Here is a 12,219-nt window from a genome sequence, read left to right as displayed (position 1 = left end):
CCATGAGAAAGATATTTTTGTTTCCATCCTTGTGTCACATTACGAACCTTGTCTGTAATATATGCTAGCATATCACTCTTCTTACTTCCAAACTGCTCTGGTAGTCCAAGATATTTTCCAATACCTCCCACATTGTGGATTTGTAGAAGATTTCGCATCTGAGTTTGTACTCCCGACGCCACTTTACTACCAAATATGATCGAAGACTTGCTGAAGTTTATAGCCTGACCAGAGACTTGTTCATAGAGATTGAAGATACGTTTCAGTGTTGTAGCGGACTGTCGATTTGCTAGAGTGAAGAAAAGAGAATCATCAGCGAATAGCAGATGATTTACTGGTGGTGCTTGGATCGCCACTTTCACTCCTAATAGTTTCCTCTGTTCCATTGCCCGATTCATAAGGTGTGACAAAGCTTCAGCACAGAGTATAAAATGATAAGGTGAAAGTGGATCACCCTGTCTAATACCTCTTTCTGGTCTTATATATCCTTCTGGTGAGCCATTGATCAAAACCGAGAAGCTCACTGATTCTACACAAGCCATAATCCAGTTAATCCATGTCGTATGAAAACCCATTCTCTGCATTATCTCCTTTAGAAACCCCCACTCTAAACGATCATAAGCTTTTGTGATATCAGTCTTTATTGCCATATAAGACTTTGCTTGTCGTTTCCTAGCCTTCAAAGCATGAAAGACCTCATGAGCAACAATAATGTTGTCTGTAATCATTCTACCAGGAATGAAAGCAGTCTGATTTTCAGTAATTATATCACCCAGATGAAGCTTGAGTCTGTTCACCAGGATCTTTGATATCACTTTATATGACACATTGCATAGTGCAATAGGCCTGAATTCACTCATGGTTGTGGGAGGATATACTTTTGGAATCAGACATAGATTGGTGTGGTTGAGCTGCTGATCCATTTCATTTCGTTCAAAAAATGTTGTTACCTCCTCCACTATTTCCGCTTTAAGATCATCCCAAAAATGATGATAAAACACAGCAGTAAATCCATCAGGGCCAGGGGCTTTATGTGGACCAATATCAAACAGAGCTTGATGTATTTCAGCTTCACTGACGCGTCTTGTAAGTTCCGTATTCATTGCAGACGATATTCGTGATTGAAAACCCTCAAAGACTTCATCATAAAGAGAAGAATCAACTGGTGAGGAGGAGAATAAATCCTGAAAATATTTGACTGCAACCTGAGTCACCTCTTTATGGCCTTTACAAATGACCCCATTTCCATCTTGAATTGTTGCAATGGTGTTGCGAATCCGTTTCCCTTTAGTAACAGCATGAAAATATGTAGTATTTTTGTCACCTGATCTTAACCACTGAACTCTGCTTTTATGTTTCCAAAATTCTTCTTCCTCCAAGTAAGCTTGACTGAGTTCCTTTTTCAGTGCAGATCTTTCACTTGTAGACACTGAACTGGAAGTGATTGCAGCATCTAGGCGACTGCGTAGGACTTTGATTCTCTCTGCAGAATTTGTAATATTACTTCTTTTCCATACTGAAATATGTTGTCTGCATCTACTCAAACGCTGAGATAAAGAGAGTCCGAGAAGCTGTTGTTGACCATTACCATTCCATCCTCTTTTCACAGTATCTTTGAATCCATCTTTTGGAGCCATACGACTGTCATATCTAAAAACTCTTTTCGGTTTCTCTTGATCATATGAGATATATGTAACAAGGGGTCTATGATCTGAGTCACCGATCTCAAGAAACTCTGTCTCTGAGCCCGGATATTCTGATAACCATTTTGTATTCGCCATTGTGCGGTCAAGACAGCATTGAACTAAATGTATGCCTCTTTGTCCTGCCCAGGAGAACATGTTACCCATACTCTTCAAATCTGTGAAGTCACAAGTCCTCATCATAGTTCTGAAATCATGAAACGAGGATTCAGGTCTTACTCTACCTCCATCCTTTTCATGGTTTCCTCTAATGTCATTAAAGTCACCCAAAGCAAACCAAGCATTCTGTTGTCTATTAACACTGAGACGTTGCAGTTGTTCCCAAACATGTGATCTCAAAGCCGGGTTAGGATGACCATAGACAAAAGAAAAATAGAAAGGATTTTCATTAATTCTGCCAACCATACAATCGATCAGATTTGGAGAATAACTAAGAACAGAGAGCTGTACATTCTGCTTCCAAAATACTACTAAACCACCACTAAGACCAACTGGAGGAACTGTTACATGAAAAGCAAATCCTAACTGAGCACCAACATCTCGAACATAATCATCTTGTTGTTTTGTCTCTGAAAGGCATATGATGTCCAGGAGATACACACGATTGATCTCCTTTAGGCGTCGAACTGTCGAGTCAATGCCTAGACCTCGACAGTTCCAACATAGCACTCTCATGGTGGAAGAGGTGGTTCTGGGCCCACCGCGCCTCTCACCTCAAAAGATTTCTCAGCCTCGTCATGAACTTGAGCCTCTGCGCTCTCCTCCTTGTCTGAAACAGTGAAGCGTTGTCGCTTGGTCTCAGCAGTTCCACTGGATTGCCCCACTTCCGTGCGAGTGAATTTGGAGACATTCAGCGTTGCCTCTCCCATCCATTTCTTCCTCTTGCCTCCTGACTCTCTTTCAGCCTGAATACCAAAGGGATCAATCGGGTTATACATTTCATCCATGACAATCTCATCAGTATACATGTTTGGCATAGCATCTCCATGCCAGAGCTCATCATCATCATCCGCAGCATCAATCTCTGCCATGTTCCTCTCTGAACCGTCACCTTCTGGAACAACCGGATTAGCTTCTTCTTCTTGAACTTCGTCATCATGGATCTCCTCAATAATGATCCCCTGATTAGGAACGAGATCATCTGGCTGATCATCGCCACTGTCATTGTTGTCTCCATCAGGGTTAGGACCACCGTTTTGGATTTGACAGGCTCCATTGTCATGGGTCATCATCCCACAGAGTTCACAAAAGCCTCTGAGTCTCTCATACTGGAAACGAAGCAGAGTGTTGACTCCTGGAGTGAATTGAAAGTTGCGCTGGAAACGCAATGGTTGAGAGACTTCCCAATTGATTCTCACTCTGACAAACTCCAGACGACCACCATTTTCTTCATTGTAATCCATTTGAATGTATTGACCTATCTCTCTTGCAATATGAACAATAACATCTCTGTTCATATACTGGAACGGGATTCCTCGGATTTGAATCCAGAAAGGAATGTAGTTCAGGAGCGCCATGTCCATCAATGGCGTCCAGCGTTGCAACACCATCATTCGTTCAGCGAAAGCCCATGGACCCCTCCGAATCACCATCTCCATCGCTTCCTCTGAAGGAAACACGAACTGAAAACGACGTCCTTCAATGATACGCCCACGAGCAATTCCTTCCAAACCCCAATTTCTTGGCATAGTAGCAATGAGTGCACGGAGATTCTGACGTCGTGGCATGACAGGACGCCCAATCAGGATGAAGCGGTTTTCTTCTTCTGCTCTTCTCACAACATTGGTAGGCAGGACAAAAGGTGCGTCATCAGCACCAAGAGTTAAATCTTGCAAACCACGCCTAATATTCTCAGCCATCGTGTGTTTTGGAATAGTATACCAAGGAAAAGAGAGAGATTTCGCAAAAGGAGAAGACAGAATTTGATAATAATCCAAACAGAGGATCTTATTTAAATAGTCTCCAACTTGCGAAATTCTTGGAGTAACTGATTCATCACGATGGTTTTGCACTACCGTCGTGGGGATAACCAACATCGTGGGGAAATTCCATGAATAAATCCCCTCTCTGTATACAAAATCAGATTCAACCACTGGAATCGTGGCGAAGAAATGAAGAAAAGATAACCGTTTCAAAATCGCCTTTTTGTCGCGACTCTCATCGTTACACGTACGTACTAAGCATTTATTCTTATAGTTTAAAATTAACAGTAATATTCATAATTTAACTTGAGACAATATATAATTTCTAAAAAAGCTATAGAAAAAATATCTTACATAAATGTTTTTTTTCTTCATACACCAATTTTTATAAACTTTAAACAGATAAAAATCACAGAAAACAAATTTGTGGCAGAAAAAATATAAATTTAAAGAAACCTTTAAAAATATACTTAAATTTGAACCCGCACGTCCGTGCGGATATTTTTTCTTTTATAAATATAAAACTTTGATATTATCATAAATTAACGTTTTGTATATATGATTTACATTTTAGTGTTTTATATTGTGTAATTTTATAATCTTATTGTTTAGATTTCTTATTCGATATTATTAATATATAGTGATCTATTTTATAGATTGTACGTAGTTATTAATTATTATCGTATACAACAACTATGTTAGGCTTTGAAAAGTTTAATGCAAATATAAATAAGAAACAATTAAATACAATAAAATGTCGATAGTTTCAAAAAATATAAATGGTGAAAGTTTTATGAATATATAGTAGTTAGGATGAAATCAATTAATGTTGTTAGCAATAAAAATAGGAGTGGAAAATTTGAAATATTGAAAGTAAACTAAGGGGATTTCAAAAAAATATTATTTAATATCTATTTCTAGTAAAATATGAATAGGTCCAAAATTTAAGTGACAACATTTATAAGTCGATAAAAATAGGATTCTATTTTAATAGATTAAATGTTTCAAAACATTAGACATTTAGGTTACACAATCGTATTAATAATTTCTTTCTTTTACATACATAAATTTTTATTGAAAAAATAGTAGAAAATAATGTGTGGCAAAAGAAAATCTTAATAACCTTCCAAATCATAGGAACTCTAGGTAACAAATATAGAAACATTGACTGATATTCGAACTTACGGTGACACCCTCGTACAAAAACTCTTTAACCACTATACCATAAATAAGTTAATGATTAAAGGGGCCCTAAAATCTATATATTATGTGGGGGCCTAAGACAAATGTTTTTTTCTTTGAACCATAAGCACGGCTCTGCTTCTACGTATTAATATTATAAATTAAATAAAAAATGCTACCGAAAGTGAAATAAATCGATGGGAATGTATAATAAGGTCACGGGTTTTGATATTTAAAATCTATGAAAACGAACTATATATAAGGACCCACAAAAACCCCATTCATAACGTCGATTCATGTGCATCTTCTGCGTTGCATTAAAACCCTCTTTCTATCAAGTTTACAACTTCTACTTCTCCAAGAAACCTTCTTACCTTACTTACTACTCTCTCCTCACATCAGAGCAATGTCGCCGACTTACCTAAGCCGTCCGGTCGTGATCTCTCTCCTCCTCTTCGTTGTTTTCCTTCTCACAACTTCCGTCGCTTCTCCAACATCAAGAAACGTTCGCTACCGAACCCACCGTTTCGTCCCGAGGGTTCGCCATCCGTATTACGTGACACCTCACGGTTCGTGCGACTCCTTCACTCGTCCATACGCGCGTTCTATGTGCCTTGAGCTTCAAAGAATCCACCGTAGCGCCAGGAAGCAGCCACATGTTCCCCCTCCTCCGCCGGAGATTGATCCAAGGTACGGCGTTGATAAGAGACTCGTCCCCTCCGGTCCTAATCCTCTTCACAACTAAAAACCCCCTATTCCCAGTTTGTATACATATATACATTTATTTATAGCTGATACATTTCTTGAAAGTACATGTTCGAGAGATCTGTGCCCAAAGACAAAGGTTCACTTTCTTCTTTGCGGATCTTTGTTGAATCTTGATTGCTTGATGGAGCCCTACGTACGTTATGAGGAGGATATATTATTGTTGCTATTTCCACGCTTGTTTTTGTTGAACTTGTAAAGAGTGGACTGGAAACAATCTTGGAAATAGTGTGCAACGACTTTCTTTTTATTATTTTTATGTTTACATAATTTAACTTTTAAAAAAGCAAGGCAGGCAAAAGGATTTAGATATGGTTGAGAGATGACAGGAGAGGAGAAGAAATGCATGAGTTCCATTAATTTGGAAGCTGTATATTACGTAACTTGTAAGCCACGGCCATTGGTCTATGAATAAACCTTTATTTTAAAGTTTTGATGGGCCATATGTATAATCCATATGTCTGCTGTTGTCTCATGTGATATCTTGCTGTAAAGATGTTTAAATTAAGGACAAGACTTGGGTTCACTCCCTATGGTGAACCTTTAAATTCACCACCTCCCTAACAATCAACTAAAATGCTAACTATATTAATGATAAAATAATTTAAAAAATAAATAATATCATATTTAATAATATGAATGTCACTGTTTAATCTCTAAACTCAAACTCTATACCCTAAATACAAATTATAAACCCTAAATTTTAACTTATAAACCCAAACTCTATACCCTAAACTCAAATCTTAAACCCTAAACCCAAATCTTAAACCCTAAGCCCAAAAAATCTAAACTCTAAACCCAAAACTATACCCTAAACTCAAACTCTAGACCCTAAACCCAAATCTTAGACTCTAAACCCAAACCATAAACCCTAAACCCAAACCGTAAACTCTAAACTCAAGCTCTAGACCGTAATCCAAACCATGAACTCTAAATCCAAACTTTAATTCTTAATCTTAAATTTCAAAAGAACAACATCAATATTAATCTAAATATTTAGGGTATAGGGTTTGCGTTTTGTATTTACGTTTTGGGTTTAGAGTTTAGGATTTAGGTTTAGGGTATATGTTTGAGTTTAGAGTTCAGGTTTTTGGGTTTATGATTTATGGTTTGAGTTTAGGGTTTAAGATTTGGATTTAGGGTATAGAATTTGGACTTATAATTTAGAATTTAGGGTTTAGAATTTGGATTTAGGGTATAGAGTTTGAGTTTATGGATTAGATAGTGACATTAGTATTATTAAAATTGACACTATTTATTTTTTTAATTATTTTGGTTTTTGAAAAAATATATTTAATATTTTTAATCATTAATCTAGTTGGCATTTTGGTTGGTTATTGGATAGGTGGTGAATTTAAAGGTTCACCATAGGGGGTGAACCCAAGTCTTGTCCTTAGATTAATTGTCTCTGTCAAATTGTTAATACACATTACTAGAAGGGTATTTAGTTTAGTTATATAACAAAGACCAACACTAATATATCTCACCTCGCCTACCTCTACAATGAAGTTAATGAGACTTGGCTTGTTGTATGGCCCAAAAAGTCATAAAGAAGCTGAGAATAAGGTGAAACCGAGACAGGCAAACGATGAATGTCATTGATACAAAGTTTTTTCTCTAAATGATGAACATAGCTGAGTCATGGGAAGTATAAAGAGAACTTTGGTGATAACATGAATTTTATTGACATGAACATGGAAAATAAGAGTGACCTTATTGTTAAAGACAATTACAAGGAAATAGAAAACGTTTTGGATACCCAAAAAAGGGAATTTAAAAAAGACAATAATACCTACTTTGAAAATGGTGAATGGTGTTCAAAAAAAGAAGAAGCTTAACCAAGTCTTTTACTCCACAATTCCCCAATGGTTACATATAGGCCTCTTCATTTTTACTTCAAACCGAAATACCTACGTAAACCTAAACTAAACTCAAACCAAAAAAACCAACACCGAATTAAAACTGCATTACAAAAATATCTGAACGGAGTTTATTAGTTTAGTACTTAGGATTTGATTATAAATGGAACCTAACCTCGAAATAGGATTCGAAGATATCTCAAATTATTTAAACATATTAATAATTATATATATGTTAACGTAATTTAGTTATTTTATAGTATTCGAAAGATTTTAGTAATTTGTTTCTTTTGTCATTGTGAATACTTTAGTCAGTTTAAATAGTTTAACTAATTCTTAATTAGATTTGTGAATAATTTTTATATTTTAAAAAACATTTGGTCAATTTTTCAGGTTTAAAAATATATTTTTAGACGATTTTAAATATTAGTTACAATCTGATCTGAACCGAAACGATTCAATAATTAGTAAAATCTGAATGAAGCTTGTGAACATAAAACCAAAAAATCCAAAAATCCAAATCATTCGAACTGAATTCAATAAAGCCTCCGAACGCGTAGGCCTAGTTACATATTCAATCATCTCAACCTATTCTTTTATTAATTTCAATAAGAATTTTACTCAAAATAATAATAATAATAATAATAATAATAATAATAATAATAATAATAATAATAGTAAACAGCATCTTGTAAATCTGACTATAGTTATAATTATTTTTGCTTTTCATTTCATTCTCAGCCCAAAAAAAGAAAGGAAATCTCCTAACTTTAGATATTTCAAAGTCAGTTTAATTTGTTTCCTGTTTTTGTGTTCTCTCTTTTGCTTGATGGTAGGATCTGAAGTTAACAAGAGAGGACTGTTACATTCCCCCCAGAACCTGATCTCTGTGAAAAAGTATCAAGCTTTGAGCTTGATGATTCACTCTTCCCCTTCTCTTTCTTAGCATCTGCAGCCAGGGGATTTCAGTGTTCCTTCCAAGACTTGAGGTAAAACCAGACAAATGGGTTCTCACTAACTTTGTCTTTCTTCTTCTGATCTTTGCTTATATGTAGTGTTTGATCATCTGTCTTAATTAAGATGGAGCAGTGCAATGAGAGGAGGTTTGTGTGTAAGTTCTGTAACAAGAGGTTCGCTTGTGGGAAATCACTGGGAGGTCACATCAGAACTCACATGAGCAACAAGAACACAGCTGATTCAGATGAGGATGATGAACACAATAAGCTCGTAATAGATGAAAATGGAGGTCAGTCTAGCTACGGTCTGAGAGAGAATCCTAAAAAGAACAAGAGGTTTGTGGATCAGAGAGAGATGATGGCTCTGAAACATCAGCAGCATCAACATCAACATCAACAGCGACTTCTTTGTTGCAGAGAATGTGGTAAGGGTTTCCCTTCTTCGAAAGCTCTTTGTGGTCACATGGCTTCTCACTCTGAGAGAGAGAAGATTGTGATGGATAGTCAATCTGATACCGAAGCTTCTATGTCTCCTACCAGGAGAAGATCCAAGAGAGTTGTGAAACATCATCATCACCACAAGGATGATGGTTTTGTAGTTGGTGGTAGCATCATGAATCAATATGATTCAGCATCTTCTGATGAGTCTGAGATTGAGACGGAACAAGAGCAAATGGCATTGTCTCTGATGATGCTGTCTAGGGATAGTTCAGGTTTCAAGAAGGGACATAACTTGGTTGTGAACTCTTTAGCTGAGTCATCAGACAACAACTCTGTGATTCTTGAGACCAAGTCATCTTCAGGAGAACAGCTGAAGATCTTCGAGGTGAAGGAGCTTTGTAAGAAGGACAAAGTTGGAGTTGGGGTTGACCATTTGAGATCTGGTGAGGATAATGGTGATGTTCTGTATGATTCAGATAACTCTGATTCTGGCTATTTCAGGAATGGACCAAAGAAGTTTGACTCAGATGTCTCTGTTGATGGCTTCCTCAGGAACACTGGATTCAACAGCTCACAGGATAAGAGCTTGAACAGATTCAGGACAGGATCAGATCGTTCTTCGACTAAGTATGATCTGAGGAGAAGCAGAACAGGCTTTACTTCTTACGGTCAAAAGAAAATCAAGTATGAGTTCACTGAATCTGTGTATGACAGTGGTGATCAGCATAGCTTGGAGACTGATTCTTGTGCGGACACAATCAAGGTTCATAATAGTAAACCCCCAATAGTTAAGAAAGCAAGTGGTGGTGGTGGTGGTGCAAAGAAGAAAAGTAAAGGACACGAGTGTCCTATTTGCTTCAGGGTGTTTAAATCTGGACAAGCTTTAGGTGGTCACAAGAGATCACATTTCATTGGGAATCATGAACACAGGACTTTGGTGATCCAACAACACCAAGTAGCTCATGAGATGCATACTCTCATCGATCTCAATCTTCCTGCTCCTATTGATTAATGAAATCACTAGTAACCGCAATTTTGTTACTCATTATTATTGCTTCCTCTCTGTATTCATTTTATTGTTGCTTCAGATTCAAGAATGCTTTTTGGTTCAGAAGGTAAATCAAAGTTCTCATATTTTATTTGTTCAGTCATATAAAGAACCGGTGAAGCTGACCAAAATTTGCTGTCTTTTGCTTTGTGAATCCTGTTTCCTTGACCTCCAAGAAAGGTTTTTATACATACCTCTTGCTATATTTTTGAATATGTATCATGCTAAATTCATGGATAGCACAAGTGTTGCTGTAAAACTTTATTTTTTAACACTAAAACTAGGATAGAACCCACACTTAAAAGTGCAGAACTATTTTTGTTGACAAATTTATTAATATTTATATTTATTCACTAATATATATATATATATAGGTGCAGTTATTAAATTTCAGTTCACTTCCAAATTGTATTTTTTGGTTTCAATATGTGTTTTTCAGTTTGCTTGTGTTATTTGATTTTTGGTTTAAAAAATATAAGAGCTGCTAGGTTATTTCTGAATTTATGTTTAGTTTAGGTTTAGTTATTTTGGTTTGGTTCAAATAACAATGTTAAGAATTCGATAAAATTTTGAATTCAATTCAATCACGTGAATCTGGATAGAAATATGGAATTATCGATTTTAGTTCTCATTTAGGTAGCTATATTTACTGTTACATTTTCTAGCTTTTTTATTGATTGTCTTGTATATTTTAGTATATTTAGAAAATTAATACACATGAAAATTATATACCAATATTTATTTTTTTTTAGTTTTAATAGGAACTAGATTATGACCCGCGCTTTGGAAGCGCGGAATATTTTACGATGAAAATTTTCACTAATAACTTAACAAATATTTTGGTAACTTTTAAAAAGTGTATTTAAAATATTTTTGCATTTAAATCAGTGTTTCTAAATTCAACCCGATTGTGATTATACTGGTTAATCCGGAGATCTGACAATTCAATTTAGGTTTTTAAAATATTCATATTAACAAAAATCACTAAAATCCGAGACTAACCGATTGAACTGATGGATGGCCAATATGTAATCTAATTTGATTTAAATTGTAATAGTTTCATAATTTGTAATCTTATAATCCAAATTTTAAAGTTCATTATTTTGCAATTTATGAAATTATGATGTTTCTACAAAATTTTAAAGAGAAAATGATAGATATAAAATATTAAGATTAATTATTGTATTGTTTGGAAACATTGATAGTAGTATAAAAATATATTGTTTGGAAACATTGATAGTAGTATAAAGAAATAAGTATATTGTTTGGAAATATGGATAGTAGTATATATTAAGAAAGGAACATTAGTGATTTAATGTAGGTTTAACTATAAAGTATAAAGGTGTATTTAATTTAAAAACTTATAAAATAAATGTTAGGTCCAACAGAATGTTTCTGTTTTAATAAGATATATTAGATAGTTATATTTGGTAATAGGTCGCTTATACATTGGTGGTTTTTGAAATTAATTATTGATATTTTTAATATGTTTATGGGAAGAATATATATATCATAATAGTTTGATTCGAATCATAATATAAAACTAAAAAATCATGTAAGGTACATATTTGCCATATTTGTTATATTGATATCTTCATTTGGATTGGGGAATCCAATTTTCCTATCTATCAGAAAATTTAGCAGTGTGGCCTAAATGATGAGTTTATGCTTTATACCATGATGAGTTTTTGGTACCAACATTTTCCATTCAATTTAATAATTAACAATACATGTTCATGTTAGATTAAGCTTGAGAAAGAACATGATCAAGTTTGAGAGTAGGAAAAAAATGTTAAGGAGAAGAGCAAATATGTGCTCAAACCGCTTGAAACGACTCACTACTCTTCTCTAACTCACCATTCTTCTCTGAATTAATATTTTTTTATCCTTAAGTCTCTAAATCATTAAGAGAGATTTTTTTGACACTACTCACAATTCAAAATCTGAGTGTGTGAAAGTGGAGTTTTTTCGCGAAAAATTTCAAGAGGCAACGTACATAAGAGAAGAGAAAATGATTTGTTCTTAGAGAAAAAACGATTTTTTTCAAGTTAACAGATGACGAGTTTTCATAACAAAGCAAATGATAAATAACTTAGTTTATGATAATATATTTTTACTTTTTGTGTGTGACTGTTTATAAAAGTGAATGAAAATTTAGAAAATTTAACATTATATTTAACTATTAGTTATATGTTTCTTTTTTTAAAATAGTCAATGTGACATATCGATATAAGCTAAACTAAAACAATTTTTTTTTAAAATATATATTTTTATGATTTTAACAGTTTATTAAATTTATGATTTGTAAAATAAATAGATAAATTTGACGTGATAAAAACTAAT

At 34.5% G+C, this 12,219-nt stretch overlaps 3 protein-coding genes across 3 annotated transcripts; 2 read left to right on the top strand and 1 right to left on the bottom strand.

The window, feature by feature from the left end:
• Positions 1–2,374: 2,374 nt before the first annotated feature.
• Positions 2,375–3,562, bottom strand: LOC108808336 (uncharacterized). Its single transcript, XM_018580500.1, has one exon. It carries the CDS (start codon positions 3,560–3,562, stop codon positions 2,375–2,377), a length of 1,188 nt encoding a protein of 395 aa, XP_018436002.1.
• Positions 3,563–4,944: 1,382 nt separating this feature from the next.
• On the top strand, positions 4,945–6,037 carry LOC108810044 (CLAVATA3/ESR (CLE)-related protein 9). The gene has a single exon (XM_018582171.2). The coding sequence runs from the start codon at positions 5,214–5,216 to the stop codon at positions 5,550–5,552; it is 339 nt and encodes a 112-aa protein (XP_018437673.1). The 5' UTR covers positions 4,945–5,213; the 3' UTR covers positions 5,553–6,037.
• Positions 6,038–8,215: 2,178 nt separating this feature from the next.
• LOC108810094 (uncharacterized) lies at positions 8,216–9,968 on the top strand. The gene is made up of 2 exons (XM_018582225.2): positions 8,216–8,420; positions 8,512–9,968. The coding sequence occupies exon 2, from the start codon at positions 8,512–8,514 to the stop codon at positions 9,838–9,840; it is 1,329 nt and encodes a 442-aa protein (XP_018437727.1). The 5' UTR covers positions 8,216–8,420; the 3' UTR covers positions 9,841–9,968.
• The last annotated feature ends 2,251 nt before the right edge of the window (positions 9,969–12,219 follow it).

Source organism: Raphanus sativus, chromosome 6 (genome assembly GCF_000801105.2).
Source record: "Raphanus sativus cultivar WK10039 chromosome 6, ASM80110v3, whole genome shotgun sequence".
NCBI classification, from domain to species: Eukaryota; Viridiplantae; Streptophyta; class Magnoliopsida; order Brassicales; family Brassicaceae; genus Raphanus; species Raphanus sativus.
The sequence above is the reverse complement of the archived record's forward strand: the minus strand, read 5'-3'. Positions and strand labels throughout refer to the sequence as shown.

Excerpts from the sequence above, each read along its gene's own strand:
- LOC108810094 (XM_018582225.2), top strand. The coding sequence starts at position 8,512 with ATGGAGCAGTGCAATGAGAGGAGGTTTGTGTGTAAGTTCTGTAACAAG.
- LOC108808336 (XM_018580500.1), bottom strand. The coding sequence starts at position 3,562 with ATGGCTGAGAATATTAGGCGTGGTTTGCAAGATTTAACTCTTGGTGCT.
- LOC108810044 (XM_018582171.2), top strand. The coding sequence starts at position 5,214 with ATGTCGCCGACTTACCTAAGCCGTCCGGTCGTGATCTCTCTCCTCCTC.